Genomic DNA, 27,004 nt, shown 5'->3' with positions numbered 1-27,004 from the left:
AAACTCATGAACTGGTGATGAAACAGAAACACAAGCAAAAAGCTGAAAAGGGAAAGTCTGTTCAGCAGCCTTTCCACAGGCATGTTCTCCTATTGATCACAAACCAAGTCTGTAAATAAGGCCTTCATACACCTTGAATAGGCACCCTCTTCTTAACCACTCAACAGAACACTCCCTTTCACTTACCAGACTGTAGTCCGCATGTGGTTTGGCATCACCAGTGAATGTATGCTCCCATAACGAGACAGCTTGGGCCCCCCTGATCCTGTGAAGGTTTGCACCATGGTAGGGCACCTCACTTTTCAGTTCCGCAAGATGAGAATCCACAGCTCTACAAAGTGTAAAAGGGTAATTCGAACTGCTCCTGCTTCTTTCACCCTCACACCATAAATTCCCCACTGCAGAATAAGACGTGCTCTCTAATGAGCTTGAAGCACTGGGTGGAGTCCTCAGCAGCTCGTGAATAATGACAGGTTAGTGCGTTGAATAATTCCCTGCGGAAATCTCATCTGCAGCAGAGACGAGTGAAGAAAGGGAGCCTAGCTCTTTCTGGAGCCGTGCCATCAGCCAACACCTACCATAGGCATTTATAGGTGCTAGTTCCAGGAGAAAAGGAGTTCTCAGGAAGCAAACACTGCATGCAATACCAGCGCCCAAACTACATCACAACATTCCTACATTCCATCTACATTAAACACGCTATAACCTCGAGCCAATGCAGTGTGTTTGGTCAAGTACACATGGAACTCGTGGCAGTACATAGCGTGTCACTCAACAAATCACATATACAGGAAATGATTGGTACAAAATGATGGGGAACAAGGCCAAGGAGGCACGAACTAAATTCCGTTTAGAGCTTAACATAATCACAGTAAGATACGTGAAAGAAAATAGGAAGCCAGTCTGCAGTACATGTGAAGGAGGGCATGATTGCTATTACTGACATCATAAGAGAGTGGCACGCACAGCAGGTTGGGTTCTCACCCTTACAGTAAGTAAAATGCGTAAGCCGAGCCGATGTAGCTGGCTCTGCACAGCTGTGGATTTGACTGGGTAGAGGTTCCAGGACAAGTCCGGCGAAGGGGCACGTGGGACATCAAATTGGAACTTGCGTAGGCCCAGAAACTAGCAGGGAAGGGAGGAAGGAGCAGGTAAAGCACACCAAAAGGAAATCCTGGGACGAAGTAGGTGAAGAAACGTAGAGACATGAATGTCAGCCGAACTTGGGTGAGCACATAGGTTGGACAAGTACGGCTGGTGACCTACAAATAAGTCAATTGTAAGGGGGGGGGACACAGATAAAGGAGGCACCAAAGGTGAGCTTCCAACACACAGGCAAACTGTGAAGTAGTTCCTGGCCATCTTGTGCGCCCCAGAAGATATTGGTGTCACCCACCCAACATCGAGAACCGGAAGAGGCAGAATCACAGTCGCCAGACCCTGAGAGGGTTGAGGGGAAGGTGGTAAAAGACCACACAAATGACCCAAGTGAAACCCCTGACCAGCAAGGTTAAGAGTTAAAAGTACTCGGTAACACAGACTCAGTTCTTGCAGCCCAAAATCCTAGCTAAGGGGACAGGTTTTACAGTACATCATTGTTTACTGAAGGTTTTTGGGATGATTTTTCGCAAATGAATAGCCGTAAAATGTAGGGGCTTGCAGATTACCCATCATGCTAACTTGGAGAAAGTTTATAAAAGATAGCATTTTATTCCCATTAGAACTTTTTGAAAGGTGCAGTAGCTCAGAAAATTATAGAAATTATAAAAATCCGAAAATTATAGCTCATGTTACATGTACAGGAAATGGAAACATTTACTTGGAGGAGCAGTGCCAGCAATTATTGAAGGCAGACATGTAGCAAATGCTTTATTGCATGAGGCAGTTACAAAGCTGCCTGGGTGAAATATTCATTAGGATCTTGCTTTGATCAAAGCAGACCTTTGTCTGAGACTAAGACTCATTCAGTCTACATAATGGCTTACCAATAAACAGACTTTGGAGATAGCTTAGTGGATCTAAGTTCGAGTATACGAGCCATAAAAACAGGGAGCAATAAAGAACAAACAAATAAAAAAACGTCAACAAGCCTTTCGACTGCTGCCATCAGTAGAGTAAAATAAATCAACTCTGTACATGAAAGTTGTACTATCTTGTTTCAGACTACCAACAACTATTCCATCCTCAGGGAGTCTCACTGGAATTACAAATTCGCAGTAAATGTGTCTCCATCATCAACCCCGCCAAGGGGGATCAGAGCCAATGTATTCCGCTCATTCGGACTAAATATGAAGTGCTTCAGGACACCAATGCTCCAGGCTCAGGGAGAATACACATCGTACAAATCCTGAACACCAACCCTTAATGCACAAACATCTTAATCCCATTCTTATTGAGGCACCTATTGACAAATGAGAAAAGTCTTTCATAAATCTGAAAATTACAGTGAAATTAGACCAAGGGTAGCAAATGACTTATGGGCCAGCATGATACTCTTTCCGTAGAAACAAATCCACGAATGAACATTGGACAGGAGACTTGGAGATGACTATTCACCACACTCTGTGCTACAGCCAAGGCGCACAAATTGCAATCAAATAAATTCGATATACAAATATCTCTATCAGAAACCTTAGCACAATACATGTCGGCATTCGATCTCTGCTTTGACAATCCAAATAAATTAATTCAAGGATTATTAACTAATACACAGAGGTAAATCCCCACATCACCTCTGGATTGTTTATGTTTTCTCCTTTCAAAGAAAGTCACCACTATTTCATAGATTGTCAGCAATGTTGTTCAGTAAGTTAAAGCAATAGAAAAATACCACTTGGAAAGTTTTTTCTAAACAAACGACTTAAAAAACAGAAGCTTCGTTGTCAACAAACCTCGTAATACCCAAGTCTTCAGTTGTGCCCTTGAGTGTCCAAACAGTAATCTGATATTCAATGTGCCGAAATCCATGCAGCTCTATCTTCCATTGTATCCCTAAACTCAAACACTAATTTTATTGAGCTTTCAAACAATATAATTGGTAGCAATGACGAAAAGGAGCAAATCAATACACATTTTCCATCGTTGCTCGAGAAGATGAACCCTCCTACTGAGTCCAAATGCAAAAGAAAGATTAAGAAATTGAAACAAAGGCGGCAGAACAAACGAATAGACAAAACGCAGATTTAGCAAAATTCTTTCCGATATTTAAACCATTGATGACTACAGCACAAAAAACAGAACCTTCTATCATTCTCAAAGAGTGAAAGCCCACCCAAGTAGCAGAAGAAACTTTTTCCACAATTACAAAGACACATGGTCACTTCTCCTGAAGCGAAAGGGCAGAGAGAACTAATGGAACCCACTTGTAATCATCAATCCCTCACAAAAGAATCAGCTACTTCTTTCCCTGGAGACAGCAGATCTTTCAACAAGCACTCAATAACCACTGATAACAACCAGATGTGTGGTAATGAGTCATCCTTTATCACAGCCAACAATGAAAATATAATTCTGGAGATAAATCAGCATCTACGTTAAAATGAAAGGGCCGCAACTTCTAATTTAGCAGGAAGCAGCACCATAGATTCTGCTTTAATGAATACTGGCAGAAATCCCAAATTGATAACAATCTTCCTTCCAAAATCCATTTCCAAAGGCAACACACATTTCGAATAGAGGCAATATCGCCAATAGTGCAACAATACAATTTCATCTGCTTAAAAAAAAACCAGAAGCCATGGTGGTTACTGACAACGGAAGAAGCAGCTAGCTTAATACTCCAGAAGAATATCTTTGAAGAAAGGGGAATCCTGGTGACAACCCACCAAGGCTCTCTACTCAACACATCTTTCTACAAAACTAGGAAAGTGCATCTTGGTACCAAGCACTGCCAAAGTTAACATCCTACCCCAAATCATAAATGCAAAAAAATGCTGTTTACTCAGATCAGCTTTCTCAATCCACCACCATCACTCCACTTACAATTTCATGGTCAAATTTGCAAGGAAGACGTTGTGCATTGAATACTCCAGCAAAGCTCAAAGAGATGACTGTGGCTGGATCGCAACTGTGATATCTCGAGAAAGTGACTGCACTAGTTCATTGCATCCCCCAACGCACTTGGAACAAAGAACCTAAAAGGCAAGTAACTACTCTGTCTTGGAATGTGACTGGAATGAGAAAAATCTGTTCAGTTTGTGAAGCAATGCCTTCTTAACCTTCATAACATTATCTGCATTCAAGAAACATAGAACAAAAACTACCAATAGAGGGCTAATTCAGAATCATGTGTACTTGTGGAATCAACGAAAAATAAAAGGCATGCAAAGGTCGATCTTCTTATATATGTGTTAATCAGAAAGTTTGTTAAAATAAAATATTCCTCAATTTATTAACCATTAGTATTGACAATTGAAATTTTGGATCTCATTCAGGCCCTATCCTTTAGTCAAATGTATATGTCAGCCCTACTGCAAAAGAAAAGTCTAAAAATGTCAATAAGATAGAAAACTATTTGACAGAACTATTGCTCACCCATGTTATGTTATGTTACTTAATTTTTATATAGCGCAAATCGCCACTGGTCTCTAAGCGCTTCAGAGAAAGAGCAAGTCACTGCGTAGCTGCAAGGGTGGAGCTTAGACAGATGTCAATGTCGCTCTAAACAGGTGGGTCTTTAGAAGCTTTCTAAAGGGGAGCAGGGCCGATTCCTTGCGCAGGTTCTCCGGTAGATCATTCCAGATCCGCGGAAGGAGGACCGAGAACGCTCTGCCCCCTTTAGTCTTGAGTTTGTACCTGGAGGAGGCTAGCCTGCAGGCCTCAGAAGAGCGTAGCGCCCAGCTGGGAACGTACTTTTGCACTCTATCTTTATGTATTTTGGTGCATTCATGTACTAGGCCTTGTGGACTATACACAGGCTCTTGAATTGCACGCGCTGTTCAATAGGCAGCCAGTGCAATTTGTGTAGTAGGGGCGTGGCTCGCGTTCTCCTAGGGAGACTAAAAATGAGCCTGGCTACATCGTTTTGTACAACCTGCAGTCTCCTCAAAAGCTTCTGTGGGATACCCAGATAAAGGGCATTCCCATAGTCCAGCCGAGAAATGACTGTGGCGGAAACAATTGATTGTAAAGCAGAGGTAGAGAGGAGAGGGACAAGCCTCCGTAGTTTCCTAAGTAAGTCCTTGCAGATGCCTACATCCGAAGACACCTGGCAGGACATAGACAGATCCGAGTCAATTTTCAGGCCCTGGCTTTTTACTACTGGCATTGGGATTGGCGCCACACCTAATTCTGAAGGCCAAAAGAGGTCACACCAACGGCTATTTTGAGCTGGAATAATCAGCACCTTAGTTTTATCCAGGTTGACTTTCAAAGAATTGGCTGCCATCCAGTTAACAGTAAACCTGAGCAGAATTTTCACTGATTCTTTCGCCTGGCTGGTGTTATCAAGTCGGACCAGGAGTTGGGTGTCATCAGTGTAGTTAAAGACCTGGCAGTCTCTGCGTGTAAGAGCCTCCACCAAGGGCTGCAGATAGATATTAAAGAGAAGTGGACACAAAGCAGAACCCTGGGGGACTCCACAGGTCAGGGAGCTCAAGGTCGACACCTGCTCCCCCATTTGAACTCTCTGAGTGCGGTCAGTCAGGAAGGATCTTAACCATTGAAGTGCTTGCCCCTTTATGCCCAAGTCGACAAACGATTCAGCAGAATGTTATAGCTGACTGTGTCGAATGCCTCTGAAAGATCTAATAAAATCAGAGCACTCGGATGTTTGTTGTCAGCACTAATTCTAAGCTCATCCAGGACTGACACCATCACCAGCTCTGTGCTATGGTGTGTCCTAAAGCCCGCCTGTCTAGAATGGAGCAGATGGTGGTCGTCTAGGTATTTTGCGAGTGATTTCAAGACGTGTTGGTCCAATATTTTAGCTAGAAAGGGGAGCTGTGAGATGGGCCTATAGTTTTTAGGTCTCGCCTGTCGATGCGCATGCGCATCGAGCAAGCGAGACTATAGGGGCTCATCGACTCTTTATCTAACTTGCAAGGAATCGTGGCGATTCCTTGCAGTGCCCGTGACTTTTAAGGTCAATGCGCATGCGCATTAAGCTTATGCGCATGCGCATTGACCTTAAAAGCGCGTGCGCGTGCACGTCCGTCTCCTAACAACACACACACACCCTCTCCCCCGCTCCGCCCCCTCCCGCCGTGTTGCATTTCTCTTTCTCCTCCCCCTCCCCTCTCTTCCTTCCGTCTAACGCCGTGTCGCACCTCTCCCCTCTCCGCCCCCTCCCCGCTCCGCCCCCTCCCCTTCCCTCCGTGTCGCATTTCTCCTCTCCCCTCTCCGCCCCCTCCCCTGCCCGCCGTGTTATTTGTTTATTTTACCCGCCGTGTCTCTGCTGCTTCCCCCTGTCCTGTCTCTCCTCCTCTCTCTCTCTATACCCTCCCCCTCCTCCCCACCACTCCCATCAAGTCCCTCTGGCCCTTCCCTCCTCCCCGGACCCCACCATAATTACAGCGTGCGTATGGCTCTAGAAACCGGTCTGAAATTTTGAATCAATGACAGAGTAACCTGCAAAACAGTGTTATTATTTGAAGAGCGCAAATCACAATCTCAGACCGTCAATCAAAACAAATTGTAATTAAGTGTGCACGCCACTGTTCTAACACGCTACTCCCAACACTAGTAAGCTACAAAAAGTGTGTTACTGATAAAACGGGTAAGAAAGTGTACTAGTCACTGACCGGATAACCCGCAAAGTAGTGAACGTAGATAGTGTTCACGTCACTGACTCAGACGTTCAGCTAAAACAATATGCAAATAAGTGTGCACATCACTGTTCCAGTGCGCTGCATTAAATACTGCAAACTTTTGCTTTCAAAATGGCTGTGCGCTTTGACGTCATGCATGCACCCCGTCCGGAACACAGCGCTCCTTTGGCACTCCGACACACTGGCATGCTGCTTGGAATCTCCTGATTGTTATGCACGCAAAAAGAAACTCCCACGCGGCAGCGCTGACAGAGATGCGTGTTACCCGATGAGGTACTATACAGTTTGCGTGGATTTACCCATGTAAACCCGGGGTCTGGGGTATAGATTGAGCAGACGTCCGATAATTTGAATACTGCTGATGTCTGCCTCGTATCGCTGTTCCCCTTTTGTTTTCCTGTTGTTGAAGGCTTCGCCTCCCCTACTTCTCCTACTCTCCTCCCACTCTCCTCCCGTCTGTTCCCGCACTCCTCCCCGGCTCCCCGGCCGCCTCACACGCCTGCTGGCTTCACTCCCCGCTGCAGGCGGCCCTGCGCACTCTAACCGCCGGCAAATCTACACAACCGCACTAAATAGGCTCACCAATGAGCAATGTACAATATGCAAATTTCATCTTGACATGTACACCCCACTGGCAATGACAGACGTTGTACACCTACTCAGTACATTTGTAAACGCTGCAAATACCTCAAAAACTGTTTAGTGTCGAAATGGTCCTCAATTTTGAATCCTATGCAGTTGCAATGTACACCATAATTACAGCGTGCGTATGGCTCTAGAAACCGGTCTGAAATTTTGAATCAATGACAGAGTAACCTGCAAAACAGTGTTATTATTTGAACAACGCTGACATTCTCTCTCTCACACACTAATACACAATCAAGCTAACGTACATATTACACAAACATATACACCGGCACACACTCAGATATACACAAAAACGAATACACACATATATAGCAAATCACGCCCCCAAAGACACAAATAAACAAACAAGTACCCAGACACACACCCAAAGACACACTCACACACGAATACATACACCTACCCTCTACGACACGCAGATACGCACAAACATCCTCACACTGACACACACATATATCGATACACAATCACGCAAACGCAGATGATCTTATTAACAAACACACATGCACTCACACAAAAACACAGACGTACACACATTGCCCTCACACGCTCAAACACAGATATAAACACGCACTTAGATACACACTCAGACACGCACGCTTACACACACACATTCTTACATTTCTGTACCATGCCCCTACCAGACAAGCACACGTATACAGACACACACCACGCAAGTTCACACCCGCCTCTCCCACAATTGCCACTGTTTACGTTCATACATCAGCCGTCACGTAATGTACGTTTCGCCCTTAAAATAAATCAAAATGTACTGAGTGTGATCAAATATAGGAGTCTTCAAACCTAAATGCAGCATAAATGCATAAAGACAGTGAAGCAACACAAAGAGATGTCTGTCAGCTGTCCCCGTCTATCATGGGTTGTGTGTACACACTGTCTAGATAAGTGCACATAACCGATCCGTTATTAATGGTTTCCTATCTCAACAGAGACGCTACTGTTCGTATATGATATATAAGCATCAGTGACGCGCTTCGTGCACGCAGCTTCCGTCCGTCGGTCGCTCCAGCCCTCTGGCTGAGATATTCCTAGAATGTACAACGCATCTGACAGAGCCATGGGAGCCCGGGCCTATGCTGAGGGAGTCTGAGCGGGACAGATCCATCGAGGCTCGAGGGTGAGGGGTGCACGTCCTTCACACGCCCTCGGGTGCGAGGAGGACCGTGCTGCACCCTGGTTACTGGGCCTCCTTATTCTAGGCCCTGTTGTCTGAATTGCAAGAGTGTACTTACATACAAACAAATGGTCACAGCAGTAAGTCCTATTTATTCCTACTAATATGGCAAAGGAACACCATCTTTCTACACATTAGTTATTTCCTTTCTGTATGCAACTTTTCATGAGGAATATGGAATGAAGTGATAGTGTCGAAGTGAACGCACATTTTGGAAGGTGTGAACACTGAGCAATATACACATGTTTATGCGGGCAAGCAGTTAGTCCCTTAATTCATATCGCTCCACACACACACTCACCCTCACTCACACTCACCCACCCTCACTCACCCTCACCCTCACTCACCTTCACCCCCACTCACCCTCAACCCCTCACCCTCAACCCCTCACCCTCCCTCACCCTCATTCACCCTCAACCCCTCACCCTCACTCACCCTCAACCCCTCACCCTCACTCACCCTCAACCCCTCACCCTCACTCACCCTCAACCCCTCACCCACTCACCCACACTCACCCACACTCACCCTCACTCACACTCACACTCACCCACCCTCACTCACCCTCACTCACCCTCACTCACCCTCACCCTCACTCACCCTCAACCCCTCACCCTCAACCCCTCACCCACCCTCAACCCCTCACCCTCAACCCCTCACCCTCAACCCCTCACCCTCAACCCCTCACCCACCCTCACTCACCCTCACCCTCACCCTCAGCCTCACCCTCACTCACCCTCGACCCCTCCCCCTCAACCCCTCACTCACCCTCAACCCCTCACTCACCCTCAACCCCTCACTCACCCTCAACCCCTCACCCTCAACCCCTCACTCACCCTCACTCACCCTCACTCTCACTCATCCTCACTCACCCTCAACCCCTCACCCTCACTCACCCTCACTCACCCTCAACCCCTCACCCTCACTCTGACTCACCCTCACTCAGCCTCAACTACTCCCCCTCACTCACCCTCACTCACCCTCACTCTCACTCATCCTCACTCACCCTCAACCCCTCACCCTCACTCACCCTCAACTCCTCACCCTCACTCACCCTCACTCACCCTCAACCCCTCACCCTCACTCACCCTCAACCCCTCACCTTCAACCCCTCACTCACCCTCACTCTGACTCACCCTCACTCAGCCTCAACTACTCCCCCTCACTCACCCAAAACCCCTCACTCACCCTCACCCTCACCCTCACTCACCCTCACCCTCACCCTCACTCACCCTCAACACCTCACCCTCAACCCCTCACCCTCACTCACCCTCACTCACCCTCACCCTCAACCCCTCACCCTCAACCCCTCACCCTCACTCACCCTCACCCTCACTCACCCTCACTCACCCTCAACCCCTCACTCACCCTCACTCACCCTCACCCTCAACCCCTCAGCCTCACCCTCACTCACCCTCAACCCCTCACCCTCACTCACCCTCACTCACCCTCAACCTCATGCTAAAGATTTACAAAAAAACCCATAAACAATTCTAAAAGCACTAACTCTAATGCTGCGAGACCTATTGCATTTCTAATGCTTGTTTAAGACTGTCGTATCTGCCCCTGGTTTTTTCAATAGGGGAGTGACCCTTGCTTCCTTCAGATTGACTGGTAGATATCCCAGGTCTAAAGACTCATTGAGTAATCCCAGGGCCTGCTTTTCCAGACCCCGGGAGCTTGTTTCCTTCCCAGTGTAAGAATTGGCTTTTGTAGTTTGGTTTGCCCTGTTCCCATCATGCACTGGGACAGGAACAGACTAATTTGCATACAGCCAGGTTCTGAAACTGGGATGGTGCAGTGAGCTAAAAAACGGTGTTGGATCTAGCCCTGATCTCTTGACTGGGTGAGAGCTTTCTGCTTAATTCAGAGACTCTGTCCCTCACCACCCCTTTTTGTAAATATTTTTGTCCACCCTAAGCGTGGAAGGGTATTCTCAGATGTGAGACCCTTGCTCATTGCACCATCAGGATTCAAGCAAACCGGGCCGAAGACGGCTGTAATGCCAGAAACCGGTCCCCGGGAGCTTGTTTCCTTCCCAGTGTAAGAATTGGCTTTTGTAGTTTGGTTTGCCCTGTTCCCATCATGCACTGGGACAGGAACAGACTAATTTGCATACAGCCAGGTTCTGAAACTGGGATGGTGCAGTGAGCTAAAAAACGGTGTTGGATCTAGCCCTGATCTCTTGACTGGGTGAGAGCTTTCTGCTTAATTCAGAGACTCTGTCCCTCACCACCCCTTTTTGTAAATATTTTTGTCCACCCTAAGCGTGGAAGGGTATTCTCAGATGTGAGACCCTTGCTCATTGCACCATCAGGATTCAAGCAAACCGGGCCGAAGACGGCTGTAATGCCAGAAACCGGTCCCCGGGAGCTTGTTTCCTTCCCAGTGTAAGAATTGGCTTTTGTAGTTTGGTTTTCCCTGTTCCCATCATGCACTGGGACAGGAACAGACTAATTTGCATACAGCCAGGTTCTGAAACTGGGATGGTGCAGTGAGCTAAAAAACGGTGTTGGATCTAGCCCTGATCTCTTGACTGGGTGAGAGCTTTCTGCTTAATTCAGAGACTCTGTCCCTCACCACCCCTTTTTGTAAATATTGCTTTTCCAGACCCGGCAGGGCCATTTGGAAAAGGCCCGGTGTGCAGGGGTCCACTCGAGAGCCTGACTTGATTTGTTTAGCTACTGCGGCCAGGGTTGCAAGGTCAAGCTTAGGAAAACTAGCCAACTGGCTGCTAGGGCAAGGAGGGCGGATATGATTCAGAGAGCTGCGATCAATGGGGTTTGTGGTGATTTCTGAGACAATGTGCAGAACCTTTTGAAGGAAGAAATCCTGGAAACTATCGCAGGTCAGAAGGGCGCTTGTGTGGATTTTTTCCCCTTTTTGACTCAGTTCCTTCAGAATTGCAAAGAACTCTTTTTGTTTGTTTCCTGCCGAAATAATCCTTGCTTCATAGAATGCCGCCTTCTTACCTAGGATAGCTGCTTTATACGTGGCAAGAAGGGCTTTATAGATTTTTTATTCTGTTGGATCATACTTAAGTCTCCATCTCCTCTCAGCTTGGCGGAAGAGTTGCTTTTTTCCCCTTAGTGTCTCGTCAAACCATGGGGCTCCTTTCCCTTTGTCTCTGACCCTTTCTTTCCGTTCAGGTGCCAGTGAGTCGATGGCCTGTTGTAACCGAGAGAAAAGGGCTGCGCTTTTGTGGTCCAGGTTATCTACACTCATCGCAGGGACAGGGATATAGTGGAGCTGAGTGACTTAGGAGTCTGCCTCAACTTTTTTCCGCAGTCTAACCTTCCTCCACAGAGGTCGAGGCCGCAGGAGGGACCCAACATCATAACAGCGCGTGGTCTGACAAGGCACAGGGACTGACATCAATTATCTGTGCTTGTGGTTGAGAAGACCAAATTAGGTCTAAAGTATGCCCTTTATTGTGGGTAGGGCTATTCATCAGTTGCACCATATCCATAGAGCTCATGTTCGACTCAAATAAAGATTCCGCAGGCTCTCTTTGCGTCGTGTCCCAATGATAGTTAAAATCCCCCACTACTAAGAGGTGTTTATATCTGGAACATAGGTCAGTCATAAGCTCCAGAAAGCCATCATTAAAGTCAGTGGTGGATCTAGGGGGGCCATACGCTACCATCAGTATAAGGCAGGAGGATTTCAAGGAAATTTTTATCGACAAAACGTCTGCACTATCACAATTTTCTGCAAGTATTTTAGTGACCATAAGGCTCTTTTTGAACAGGACACTACTCCCCCTCCTCTGGATTCCTCTGGCCTATTGTGCCAGACCGTGTTGAAGTCCATTGGCAGGGCTGCCACAATGTCTGGGGAGGAAGTATCCCCCAGCCAGGTTTCTGTGAGTGCAAGAACATCAATCTTCCCCTCTTGTAGTAGGGAAAACACTTCAAGATGATGTTTCTGCAAGGAGCGAGTATTAAGAACAGCTACCTTCAGACCATTTCCCATAGGGGCTCGGGGCTGCCCCTGAGTCCTCTGGGCCCCCTCCCCCTCAGTGTTGCTGGTCTTCAGTAAGGATTCAACTCAAAACTTTGTTTGCATATTTTCCTCTAACACGCAGCTTCCCGCCTTGAGTGCCCATAGTGTCTCAGACTCATAGGTAAGTACCCGGGCCGGGTGCCTTTGGCGAAGACGGGCTTGCCTTTGGCCCGCCAGCTGCGCGCGTCCGCTGCGCGTCAGCTCCATCGGCTGTTTTTATGGCAGCCGCAGCAGAAACTAGAGCGCTACCCAAGATGGCGGCGTGGCCTGTGCCATCGGAAGTAGGAGCGCGACCGCAACCAACCGTCACCCTCCACTCCCTCCACAGAAACAGCACTTCGAGCTGTGGTGGACCGGAGAGAAGTGACTGGAATGCAGCGGAGGACTAGGTAAGCAGACGCGATGTATGCAAGAACAGTCCGAGTGCCCCACAGCTGTAACAATCTATCAGGCAGCCTCTCAAAATCCCCTCAGTAAGCAAACAACAAAGTGCAATGGTTAAAAGTATTAAAAAAGTATTAAAAAGCCCGTAATGAAGAGCTCTGTGTTAGCTGCTCTTCTCTAAGCTGCGCGTCGGCTCCATCAGCTGTTTTTATGGCAGTCGCGGCAGAAACTAGAGCGCTACCCAAGATGGCGGCGTGGCCTGTGCCACCGGAAGTAGGAGCGCAACCGCAACCGTCACCCTACACTTCCTCCAAACAAACAGCACTTCAAGCTGCGGTGGACCACAAGTGACTGGAATGCGGCGGAGGACTAGGTAAGCAGATGCAATGTATGCAAGAACAGTCCGTTATCCATCTGATTATTAGGAGCGATGTCTATCTAAATCTGACATTTAACCCACTTTGAGAACGCCGCAATAATATATTCGACGCTTGGGAGGGCGATTCCGTCCTAGGCCATTAGGGCTCAAAGGGGAGATACACTATTCAAAGAAATAGTTCGGCACACCATATAATGTACAGTGAGTAATATCAGAGAGGTCAAAAAATATATCAGTAAGCCATTATATATTCTTTTCTTTCTTTATTTTCAATCTTCACAAAGTAGCCAACGCGTTTCGTCCGAAGGACTTCTTCAGGGCGAATGGATGAGATGTAATTTAATATTCTGAATTTTTATCAGTTGGGTCAAATTTCTTCAGCTACTGTGATTGCACCAGTCTCCAGATGCTAGGATGGCAGCTATCCTTTTGTTTTGTGGTAGATTGATCGAAATTTTGAGAGATGAATATATTCTAGCGTAAAGGGATGTCAAATACGCATCCGCACGGGTGATGTAAGTGTTCACCTTCGCTAGATTTATCTTTCGTGTGGTCTCCTCGGGTGTCGTCTTGGAAAGTGGTTCGAGATACACTGCTGAGAATGTTTGTTTCTGATCATAGAAAGTATGGGTTTCCACACTTTAGCTGGCAGGTTCCCCGAAATTCAGCTTATATTCTACACACACATTTTGAACACAAGGCTAGCAGTGCTGGACTATACTTTCATTTCTGCATCCATTTTAAATAAAATTACTGCTATTCAATTTGATAATCACTCTGAAACTCATCAGCTTCCCACAGGAATTCTCCATCACCAACCAGTCTCAATACATCCTTTTCCCACTCCATTCTCTACGGCCATACAGCAACCAAGCCTGTTGGAAAAACATTACATTGAACACAAAAGTAATGATTAAATATATTCACTAGAAAGAATTGTTTAACAACTCAACTGCATAGGAATCTTTCCAGTATCAACTTGGGAAAAGATTAACAATCAGTTACTTACTAGCCTTATCTCGGTTGGGCCACCAGCCAATCAAGGAGAACTGCAAGCTAACAACCTATGGAAGACAAAGGAGCTCAATCATGTCTAGCTTTAGAGCGCATATTTCCTATGTTCCAGATGAATACAGCCTCTCAAGGTAATGCAGCACAGCTTGGGCCCACAGGACGTACGGTCTGAGGCATACGACCTATTAAAACAAGCCTTCTCTGGCCCATGCTCTACGTTCACAAAGAGGACACACTGAAAGGAATTACCAAATATTTTTATGAAGAGAAACACTTTCAGTTTACATTATTTCATTTTTTGATATGACCTCAAGACCAACATGCAATCAACCTGAAAGCACAATTGAGAGTAAGAGTAAGAAATAAAATAACCAAAACAGCAAAATTCAGACACACTTCAAATTCATGTCTGTTCTTCTGGACCACATTCCTTAGAAAATCCTCTGGTATGAATTTCCCCCAACTAATATGCCTCCCTGTCTATTTTGCGTTAGAAGAGGTGAGGGAAAGCATAATAGAATGGTCATCAGGGAATGCACCGGGCCCAGAAGGGCTTCACAATATTGGAAAGGCCTGGATAAGGAATATTAAACGCAGGATGGGTGAACCTTTATTTTAGGAATATTAAGCGCAGGATGGGTGAACCCTTATTTTAGGGATGCCACACACCTGGAATATTTTCAAAAAGCTGGAATATACTTATGATGGACTAACATTTAAATAGTGCAGTCACCATTTTGAGAAGGAACTAACGTTTTGATCTGATGGAAGCAGTCAGGCACTGCACAAAATGGCATAGAATGAAAACTGAGATAGGACTAGTGAGCTTAATATGTTCATGTAGCAAGAGGGTCTCGTGTGTAGAAGTTAGCATAGGACTACTGCTAGAGGGAGGAATAGAAATCAACAATGGACTGTGATATGAGTAAAATAGAAATCAACAAAGGACTACCTCGGAAGCTGATCCACTAACAAAGACAGAGGACGTAACTCCACTCCAGCCAGATATTACTTTGGAAGCCATTTTGGTACGGGGAAAGTTTTCTGTATATAATTTAAAACTAAAACCTGACCACTTACTATCTCACTGGATCAGTTTTTCGCAGAAGTATCGGGGGATACTGTACTCTATCTTCAGAAGCACATACAGTAAATTAGGACATGCCCTCTCTAGTCTGAAACATGGCAGGACACCATCTAAAACCAGAAGGATTGAACTCTTACTCAATAATTTACCCTACCAGTATGACAAAAAATCTTCAAAATCCTTTAAACAAAAAATTCTCAATAGTAACCCTGAAACTTTAATCCTGGATCCATCTGTAAACATGAAAAAAGGCGTGATCATTAATGATTTTCTTTTCTTTACAAACAGAATGGCCAGATGGAGAAATACACTAAGTAACTCTCTAAAAATTCAGGAATCTAAGAATTTTCCCTATGGAACTAAAGTACTCATTACGCCATCTAGAAATCTGCGAGCAACACTAAATATTACATGTTATAAAAATGGCACTTTGCTCATTCAAGCTGCCAACAGAGGTCATTGAACGCTTCGAGGAGCTCTTAAAAACAGGTCATCAGCAGTTCCATCCATGGAAAACATAATCCACACATGACTGCTCAAGCCACGGTCCCTCAGAGGAACCTACCGGTTATGGTGGAAATAGGCAGGGAGAGTGCTTTACAACAGTCTAGTCAAGATAGGTCTGTTGGCCATACTAATACCAATGATGAACCACAACCTATATACCAGGAAACCATTAATGCGCAGCCTAGTGAAAGTGGTAGAGAAGGTAAACGAGCTAGCACAAACCCCAGGGTAGAACCCCAAATATCACCCCCAGTAATCAACTTCACAAGTGATAGTGAAAAGGGATCCACCAGGACACTAGAACCTCAACAGTTAACCACTACCCAATCATTAAAAGACATGTCACCCAACGAGGAGCCCCAACAAGTGTGTCAAGAAGCCAGCAAGGCTAAAAGTAGAGACATCAACACAAAACGCTCAATTGTCACCTCACCCGCCGACTCTCCTCTTGATGGATTGCTCTCTTCCTACCCCTAACACTATTCTTGACCCTAAAAGGGGATCATTCAGATGGAAGGGAAGATCGCCAGTTGATCTTGATAGTGGAAGGGACACACAGGGTTACATCAAAGGGAGTTGCGGACCCGGCTCCAAGCTTTCAAATACACTCACAGACACGGCAGAGATAGTCAAAACTCGCCATCTGACAGGAACACCCACACAACAACCCACTTCCAAGCGTCACAGATCGGAAGTGGGAAAAACTAGTCCCGGACACAAAAATGAGGATTTTATAAACCTCAGTTCGCAAACTAGCAAGACTTATAAAGCTATGCTATTCGCTATTAAAGATATGAAAAACCTGCTGTGCCTATCAGAAAAATGGCTTGCTAAAATGGAGGTCCTTCAGGTTACCTTGAGGGGAACACTAGCTAAGCACAGGTCCACCCCCATGGCGACATCTAACAGAACTTACCGTACTCATTTTCAACTCAACTACCTGACAAATAGTGAACAATTATCCATTCTCGCATCATATGAACCCACACCCATGGCTCTCAATAAAACAGGAGAAAATAACATCCAAACAATCGAAACAATCCTAACGAATGGAGACCGAACTTCTCAATCCAAAGATAGAGGGCTTAACACCAATAACCTTAAGAATGTGACATTAATGCCTGGAGAAGCGGTCTCTGCAAGGATAAATGATCATGAACACATACGGTGTATACTACTCAACTGTCCTTCAGCAAATAAACATGCGGCTGACGTAGCAGACATCATACTAAACCAGGAAATAAATGTTATCATCTTAACTGAAACATGGCTATCGGACTCGTCCTCTCCATGTCTAGACCTGTTAATCCCACCGAAACGGAGGAAGGGGTGGAGGTATCGCCTGCATTCACAGATCAAACATTTCCATCACAAAATATCACACTGAACCATTAGAGTCTTGTGAATATATGGGCATGTCACTTAGATCAGATGATAACAAAAACTGTAAAGTTCACGCTCTTTACCACCCCCCAGGTACAAAGACCAAATTCATAGAAGAGCTAATAGATATCATTACCACCAACTTGAACCAGCAATCTAACGATATCTTCTTAGGAGACTTTAATACCAATTGGGAAGATCAGGTAGAAACCTTCTTGGTAGAGCAATCGTTAGTCCAAGGATGTAATCTCCCCACCCACTCTATAGGATCCACCTTAGTTTGGATCCTAGCTAAAGAGAAAGCAATAGAGAACATTGTAATCACACCATGCGACTGGTCCGATCACCATATATTCACATTCGAAATTCCCTTCAAGAAAACCAAATCGTCCTCACAAGCTGCTAAACCAAAAAAATGGATGAGAGACACTCGAGGAACTAATATGGAAAAAATAGCTGCACGCTGTTCATTAGATTTACAAGTACCCAAAAGCATGGTTGATGTCAATGACCTCACTTTGTACTATAACAAGACAATGTCAAATATTCTCGAGGACAGCCCCTCTAAAGCTGAAAAGGGTCACTGACAAAATCAAAAACCCATGGTTAAACGATGCCCTTAATGAAGAAAGAAGATCAATGAGACTATCAGAACGCAAATGGCGACAACATCCTTCCTCACCTCACTTAACCCTACTATGACAATCGAGGAAGGCTTACAATAAAAGCATTATTAAATCTAAAAAAGACTTTTTCAGGAAAGAACTGGACAATGCAGTAAATAGACCCAGGAAACTTTTTGATCTTCTTAAAGAACAATCTAATAAATCTGCTACAGTAGCACCAGCCATCAACATTAATAGCCTAAATAGTGAAGATTTCTCGACCTTCTTTACAGATAAAGCTGACTCTTTGGAGAGGGAATTAAAAAAAGCAGCCGAAGACATTGAAAGTACGATGGATTCGGAGGATGAAGAACTGGTTCAACAAGAAGTAAAGAAACCTAAAAACAATGCCAGATGGTCAGATTTTAAAGTGGTCAGTGAATTAGACATCTCAAAGATCATGTCGACCACTAAACCCAACAACCACTATAATGATCCCTTACAAGCAAAATGCTTGTCCTCCGTAAACCATCTGTTAATCCCATTTTGGACAAAGATCATAAATGCCTCACTGTCACAAGGACAAATCCCAGCCTGCCTTAAAACAGGACAAGTTATCCCTTTGCTAAAAAAACCTTCAGAGAACCCCTCTGTTCCAAACAATTTCAGACCTGTAACTAACATCCCCATGTTAGCCAAAGTTCTGGAAAAATGTGTCCAACAACAATTGAGTTTACACATATCTGAGTTCAACCTGCTAAATGTTTGTCAATCGGGCTTTCGTCCAAACCATAGCACAGAAACTGCAATTTTGCACATCGTAGATGACGCACTGCTGGCTCTTGTCCACAATGAAACCCGCCTACTAATCATGCTGGACCTGTCATCCGCGTTCGACATGGTGAACCATGAAAAAATTATAGATCGGATGAAAAACAGAATGGGCCTAGAGGGTACAGTCCTTAACTGGTTCAGCTCCTTCCTTAAGAACAGATCACAAAAATTCATGATCAACCAAAACCTTTCTGGCCCAACAGATAATACAATAGGAGTTCCACAGGGATCAACGCTCTCACCGGCGCTATTCAACCTATACGTTGAACCACTCACAGAAATACTACAAAGAGCAAACATAGCTTTCCACATGTATGCGGACGACACTCAGTTGTACATCAAGGTCGCATCAACACAAGAGATTAAGACCATGAACCATGCTCTATCAAGAACCCTCCAATGGCTAACCAAGAATCACCTGAAACTAAACCAACAGAAAACCGAATTCCTACTGATTACACCACATAAAAGCAAACTAAATTCAACAGAATGGACCAACCTTATCACTGCTCTAAACTGTACTCCAAAGATTGTAGATTCCTCCAAATCACTGGGAATTACCCTAGATAAAAACCTGAATATGTTAGCACATATTAATACAATGGCAAAAAACGCCAGGTTCCACTTGAGCCATTTGCGAAAACTTAAATCTTTCCTGAACAAGACAGATCTTAAACCCGCAGTTCAAGAGCTGGTCATATCAAGGATCGAATATGGGTGCACTACACTGGCTGTACTCCCTAAGATCTCAACTGCCCCATTGAAAGCTTGTCTTAATGCAGCCACAAGGATGATAGCGGGATCCAAAATATTCAACCACATCTCCCCTCACCTTAAAATGCTAAACTGGCTGCCTTTCGAAGCAAGAATTCAATTCAAATTGGCATGCATCACTCATAATGTAATACACCACAAAACTCCAGGTTACCTGGCCCAGAAACTTACACCATTAGGAGGTAACCAACCTTCTGGGAGCAAATCAGACTTTCTTTTGAAACCATAAGTCTTTCTGCAAGAAAAAGACTTATGACCGAGCATTCTCAAGAGCAGCACCGAGAATTTGGAAGGCACTTCCACCAAACATCAGAAGAATTACATCCATTGCAACCTTCAAAAAGGAAGCAAAATCGTACTATATGAGCAAATTTCTTCCATAAAGACTATATTGGAGGCCTGCTATCTATAAACTGCCCAATTTTATTACTGAATGTATATATGTCTATATGCTAAACTGAAGTGTAAAACATTATGACGGATGAAACACTATTTTAAAGAGCTCTGCTACACCATACTGGGCCATGCTCAAAGATGATCCTGTATCTTAACTGCACCATGGTAACTGTATTATTGAATGTATATATGTCCATATGCTAAACTGAAGTGTGAAACATTAATGACTGATGAAACGCTAATGTAAAGTGCTCTGATACCCTACACTGGGTCATGTGGGCTCCACTAATCACCCAACATCTGAATGTAGCAGCACAGGATCACATACCCTTTTCTTGGAAGCAATCCGTTATAGTTCCCATATTCAAAAAAGGGAATCGAGACGATCCAGCCTGCTATCGTTATATTTAATTGATAGCCACAGAAGTAAAAGTGCTGGGTAGGGTCTTGTTGAAGCGTCTAACAGATTGGGCTGATAATAATATACTGTCAGACATTCAGCATGGATTTAGGTCAGTTCGAGGCACTAGAGAACAGAATTAGAATTTATATACTTTAATTAATAAATACACTGTGGTTTAAAAGGTAAGTATACATTTAGCCTTCATGGACCTCAGCAAAGCCTTTGATACAGTGGTGGGGTCTAAGCTGTGGGCTGTGCTGATGGACATGGGGTGGAGGAGGCCTCAGTGGAATTTTTGCATCATTTGCGCTAGTAGCTTGAACCATGGGTACGATATAGCCCATCCGGAGAAGGCACGGACTACTTTTAGTTAGAGAAAGGGGTCGGCAGAATTGTATTTTAGCTCCGCTCCTTTTCATTTTATATATAAATAGATTAGACCAGTTTTTAAGGGAACACTGCGAAGATGTCTCCAGGATAGGACAAAGAACGGTTCCAGCCTTGTTATATGCGGATGATTCAGTTCTTATCACCTGTACAACCAATGGCCTGCAACTTTTATCATGTCGTTTTTATGGAAAATCTGGGTCAGAAAATTAATTATTCTAATTCATTTACCATGACCATAGGACCTAAAGGTACGAAGACTAAAACCCATGTATTAAAGGACAATAACGTAGGTAAGGTAGACAAGTTTAGCGATTTAGACATTCTACTGAATGATAACTTTGCCTGGGACCCATTATTGAAATCTCACACCCAATCCGTTAATACAGTTGCCTTTAGCATTGATGCTTTTTCCAGGCACTTAGGCTGAAGTCATATGAAGTCTATATTATATCAATATAATGCCAATTTTGTTCCAACTGTAGCCTTTGGAACGGAGATTTGGGTCTACAAATCTTCTACTTCTATACAAATGGCAGAAAATTAATATTTAAGGAAATTGTTACAAATTCCACAGAATTTCCAACAGAAATTGTACACAATGAGATAGGGGCAGGCAATATAGCTGACTATATTCGCCTGTGCTCTTTACTTTTATGGTGTTCGATTTGGACCAAAAAAAGAGTTTGAATGTAATAGAGGAATACTGAGAGACTGTCTGCACGTGGACCATAGCTTACGTAAATCCTGGCTTAGTTATATAAAAACTACCCAGACACATTTGGGGATATCTCACCTCTTTAATTCCCCAGAGCTAATCTCAAAATCAGACATTGTAGGAGTTGAGAGGGCATTTAAAGTGTATACCCATGAAGGGAGAACTATAGACTCACAGTAGAAGCACTGCTAGACACATTATGCCATGGTAAAATCTAGAGATAAAATGGAATTTCATTTTACATAGGATATGCCGGTTACCACAGAAAACTTCTAACTAATTTTCGTTTGAATATGTTCCCTCAACAATTAGCTGGATGGTATAAGCCACACAATCCTCTCATTTGCACATGTGATCCGTTCTTTGCACTATACACTTTACATATTGTTTTAATCTGCCCTTAATGGGCCGATTTGTGACAAAAGTATACACGCCCACTCCTGGTTCCTTTGAATTTTAACCAAGCAAGACCTCCTATATCTTTAATTTTTAGATAATTTTACGGTTTGCTGGTATTTAACCAGATTTTCATTAGGTGTGTATTATTCTTATGTTTGACACTGAACCATGATGGATTATATATTATGGAATGATATTTATTGATGTTTGCTTTTTATTGTACTTTTATGATTGCTGAATGTGAGAAGTTAGCCTGGCATATGATGTCCACTATTCTAGTGAGCACCTTGCACCAGTCTAATCGACCCTTATTGATGGTGGTTATAAAGTCAATCTTATAGACAAGCTATCCTAGTGGTAGCATGGACCAGCTGTCTTAGGCTAAGACTTCAGAGAGCATGTGAAGCAAGCTGTTTTACCAATTATAATCCCTTGAATACCAAATGAAAGGACACCACACAAGGTATATATCAAATATATATGTATTTATTCTAAACACAACCCCTCTGCAATATTTATGAGGTCAGAGATCGAAGTACATCACAAGTTACTCAATTAGCATACGATAAGTTGCACAAATACAGTTATGCCCTAGGGGCTTCACAAACCATATACTAAAGAAGTTGTATAAGAACCACGTGAGAGTTAGTCAGCAGGCCTAGGGCCTGTAGAATCGCTGGGGCTATACTAAACAACCAAAGGTCAAGAAGTAGGAGGCCCACGGGAGACGCCTGCAGTGCCTAAACACAGTCGCGAGTTACCATTGACTTATAATGGGAAACAAAGAAGTTACAAAGTTACTGTTTAAGGACACTTCCGGATGGACTACAATAAAACCCCTTTAGACTAGGACACTTCAAGAGTCAAGCCCCACGGGAGCACCGGAGTACTCGTGTTACCTCACCCAGGGAAGCCGGGTGCATAGGTGCCTTTTGGTGTCGGGTTTCATCGTTGTTTTCTATGGAGAGCTGCAAAGAAGTGCTGCAGGCGACTAGAGGAAAAGTGTCCGGGTGGATCGGTGATGTGAAGAACCTGAAAGCAGAGGGGACAGAGTCTGGGTCACTAGCCAGTGACCAGGAAGGAGCCAGGCGATGTTGCTTACTTGAAGGTGAAGAAGGTGAGTTTGTCTCTTCAGCCACGAAGTCCAGGAGGCATCGACAATGACCAGGAGCTGCATACGAGCTGTCCCACAATGGTTCTAGTTGACTGCGGAGTCGGTATCCGGATTGGACCCAACAAGCCTTGGCAACCGCAACCCACACAGGATGACGAGATTGGCTCTGTTGCAGACCAGCAAGGTCTGTGGGGCTTCTAATTCAAAGGGAAGCTGGAGCAATCCTGGAGCAACCAGGAAAGCAGTTTAGTTCAAAAAGAAAGTCTTCAGGGGGCTCACTAGCCAACGTGCAAGGAACCGGGAAGATGCGTCGAACTGAAATGCAAGAGCAGGCACCACGCGGCACTCGTGGAGTGTGGAGGGCTGAGCTTCGGTGCAAATGGCGCTCGGGTCTGGGGCTTCTCGTACTCCAATGCAAAACTGAGAGGGTACCTCGGTCGTCGAGCAGTTAGCAAAATGCAGGATGTCCAGGGTGTACGGTCCCACGTCTCTCGTGTCCGCCACGGGTCTCAGCTTTGCTGTGGATGTGGGTCGGAGTTAGAGAAGTCTGAGAGTCCAGTTCCTGTGTCACTGAGTCTTCGGGTTCCGGCAGGAGCATCGACAAAGCAGACTGGCAAAGTTACTGGTGGTGCCTGTTTGCACAGGGTGGTCACTCCTTGACCACAAGGGAGATGTCTTCCGTCTTCTAGTCAGAATAGAATGTCGAAGGTCCAAGAGTTCTGTATCAAAGGACACAGCTCCTATACTTATACTAAGCTAAGCGGCTGGATTACCTGCCTAGGTCCCTCCTATGGGTGGTCCTGAGAAGTGGGTGGTAACACCCCTTTCCCTTTGGCCAGTTGCGCGCAAGAGCTGGGGCTGGAGTGCCCCAGCAACTGGTTTGAACCGGGCTATGCATGGAGCCCCTTGTGTGCCCCAGGCAATGTCTAGATGCATTCACTGAATGCAGCCCTCCCTGCCCCAATACACATAACCCCTGTCTGGGGAGGTGCTGGCACCTCCCTGGACAGGAAACCTATTGTCCAGGCCGCCCTTGCTGGAGTTTCCCCCAGCACCAGATAGTCAGTCTTGTGTCTGTGGCAGCAGCATCCATTTTGTGATGCTGAGGCTCTGTTTAACTTTAACCGGGTAAAGCAGTAGCATACATGTCTTTTCCCTCTAGAAGGGTGGAATGCTAACTGGCGGGGGGGGGGGGGTAGTATACCAACGGGTTTGACACCTTACTCGGCATGTTTTGATAAAGCCAAACCAAAGTTAGCATTAGCCACGAGGATTATAATGCACTTAAGAGTATATGGTATGGCTATATCATAGAACAGCTATAAGGAGATGGTTCCGAAAGCTGCAGAGGGGCTCAGCTCATGCTAGGGCACCCTCTCACATTAAACCAAGCACTCTGCCTTCAGGATTGTCGAGGCCTACCATAGGATCAATCAATCAATCAACCAAAACAAATTTGTATAGCGCGCTACTCACCCGCTAGGGTCTCAAGGCGCTGGGAGGGGGTGTTGCTACTGCTCGAACCACCAGGTCTTGAGTTGTTTCCTGAAGGAGAGATGGTCCTGGGTCAGCCGTAGGTGGGTGAGGAGGGAGTTCCATGTCTTGGCTGCCAGGTAGGAGAAGGATCTTCCTCCGGCGGTGGCTTTGCGAATGCGTGGGATGGTGGCGAGGGCGAGGATGGCGGATCGGAGCTGGTGGGTGGGTGTGTAGAATGTGAGGTGGCTGTTTGAGGTATTTGGGGCCCATGTCGTGGAGAACCTTGTGTGCGTGGGTGAGGAGTCTGAACGTGATCCTCTTGCTGGCGGGGAGCCAGTGCAGTTCTTTCAGATGAGCAGAGATGTGGCTGTGACGGGGGATGTCCAGGATGAGTCGTGCCGAGGCGTTCTGTATGCGCTGGAGTCTTTTCTGGACTTTGGCAGTGGTTCCAGCGTAGAGGGTGTTCCCGTAGTCCAGACGGCTGGTGACGAGAGCCTGGGTGACCGTCTTCCTGGTTCCGATGGGGATCCACCGGAAGATCTTTCGGAGCATGCGCAGGGTGTTGAAACAGGATGACGAGACGGCGTTGACTTGCTTGGTCATCGTGAGGGAGGAGTCCAGTATGAAGCCCAGGTTGCGTGCGTCGTCCGTTGGCTTGGGTGCGGTGCCCAGGGCAGGGGCCACCAGGAGTCGTCCCAGGCGGAGGGGAATGGTCCCTGGATGAGGACTTCAGTCTTGTCGGAGTTCAGTTTCAGACGGCTGAGCTTCATCCATTCCGCAACGTCTTTCATTCCTTCCTGGAGGCTGGCTCTGGCGGTGGCGGGGTCGTTAGTGAGGGAGAGGATCAGCTGGGTGTCGTCGGCGTAGGAGATGATGTTAAGGTTGTGTTGGCGTGCAATGGCTGCGAGGGGGCTCATGTTGACGTTGAAGAGGCTGGGGCTGAGCGAGGATCCTTGCGGAACGCCGCAGATGACTTCGGTGGCCGCGGATCGGAACGGTGGGAGGCGGACTCTCTGGGTTCTTCCGGCAAGGAAGATGATCCACTCCAAGGTCGTTCCTTGGATTCCGGTGTTGCTGAGGCGCTGTATCAGGGTGCGGTGGCATACAGTGTTGAAGGCTGCTGAGAGGTCCAGGAGGATGAGGGCAGCCGTTTCCCCGTTGTCGAGCAGGGACCTGATGCCGTCGGTCGCTGCGATGAGGGCGGTCTCGGTGCTGTGGTTTGCTCGGAAACCAGACTGCGAGGGGTCGAGGGATCCGTTTGTCTCGAGGAAGGCGGAGAGTTGTTTGTTGACGGTCTTCTTGATGACTTTGGCAGGAAAAGGGAGGAGCGACATGGGGCGGAAGTTCTTGAGGTTCGTGTGGTCCGCGGTAGGTTTCTTCAGGAGGGCGCTGAGCTCGGCATGTTTCCAGCTCTCTGGGAAGGTGGCGGATGCGAAGGAGCTGTTGATGATGTCCCGGAGTTGGGGAGCGATGATGGAGTCGACTTTGTTAAAGATGTGGTGTGGGCATGGGTCGGTAGGGGAGCCGGAGTGGATGGTGTTCATCGTGCGGGTGGTGTCTTCGGTGCTGACCGAGGTCCAGGTGCAGAGGGTGGTGGTTGGGTGCACTGGTTCAGTGGTTGGGTGCATGGTCTGTGCGCCGAAGCGGTTGTGTATGTCGGCGATCTTGCGGTGGAAGAATGAGGCGAGTGCTTCGCAGAGGTCTTGTGAGGGTGTGATGTAGTTGTTGCAGGAGCTGGGGTTGGAGAGCTCTTTAACGATGCTGAAGAGTTCCTTGCTGTTGTGGGTGTTGTTGTCCAGTCGTTCTATGAATGTAGTCCTTTTAGTGGTGCAGATCAGTTGGTGGTGTTTGCGGGTGGCGTTCTTGAGGGCTGTCATGTTCTCTGTTGTCTGGTCGTGGCGCCAGGCTTTCTCGAGGGTGCTGCAGGTTTTCTTGGAGTTTTTGAGGTCGTTGGTGAACCACAAGGCTTTCTTGCTGCCGGGTCTGCTGGGTGGTTCCTTCAGTGGTGCGAGGTCGTCGGCGCAGTTGGTGAGCCACTGTGTGAGGTTGCGGGCTGCTTCGTTGGGGTCCGTAGTGTTGGTGGGAGGGTTCTGGCTGAGGGAGGTGGTGAGCTGGTCGGCAGTGATCTTGCTCCAGCTTCTGCGGGGAACGTGTTGCGGGTGGTGGTGGGTCGTGGTTCTCCTGAAGTTGAAGTGGACGCAGCTGTGATCTGTCCAGTGTAGTCAGGTGGAGTGGCTGAAGGAGATGTGCTTGCTGGAGGAGAAGATGGGGTCCAGCGTGTGGCCGGTGTAGTGGGTGGGGGTGCTCACCAGTTGCTTGAGTCTGAGGTTGGCGAGCTTGTCCATCAGGGTGGTGGTGTTGCGGTTATTGTTGTTCTCCAGGTAGAAGTTGAGGTCCCCTAGGAGGATGTAGTCTGGAGAGGTTAGGGCGTGCGGGCTGACGAAGTCTGTGATGGCTTCGCTGAATTGTGTGCATGGTCCCGGGGTCTGTAGATGAGAGTGCCTCTAAGGGTAGTTCTGGGGTCGGTGTGTATCT

The 27,004-nt window shown here is 46.2% G+C and overlaps 1 protein-coding gene across 6 annotated transcripts in view; it reads right to left on the bottom strand.

The window, feature by feature from the left end:
• The window catches only part of PPP1R13L (protein phosphatase 1 regulatory subunit 13 like), a 753,157-nt gene that overhangs the window by 316,942 nt on the left and 409,211 nt on the right, over positions 1–27,004 (bottom strand). For 2 of the 6 annotated variants that reach the window (XM_086938371.1, XM_086938372.1), the window contains exon 1: positions 187–468. The exons of 3 other annotated variants lie outside the window; for them this stretch is intronic. In XM_086938371.1, the coding sequence (XP_086794497.1) occupies positions 187–284 (98 nt within the window). In that variant the 5' untranslated portion in view covers positions 285–468. Of the gene's footprint in view, positions 1–186; positions 469–14,381; positions 14,437–27,004 lie in introns of those variants that run through there. One more of the 6 variants, XM_086938375.1, reaches the window with a different exon arrangement.

This window comes from Lissotriton vulgaris, chromosome 9 (assembly GCF_964263255.1).
Source record: "Lissotriton vulgaris chromosome 9, aLisVul1.2, whole genome shotgun sequence".
Classification (NCBI taxonomy): domain Eukaryota; kingdom Metazoa; phylum Chordata; class Amphibia; order Caudata; family Salamandridae; genus Lissotriton; species Lissotriton vulgaris.
Note: the sequence above shows the minus strand (reverse complement) of the source record. Positions and strands in the feature narration are given on the sequence as shown.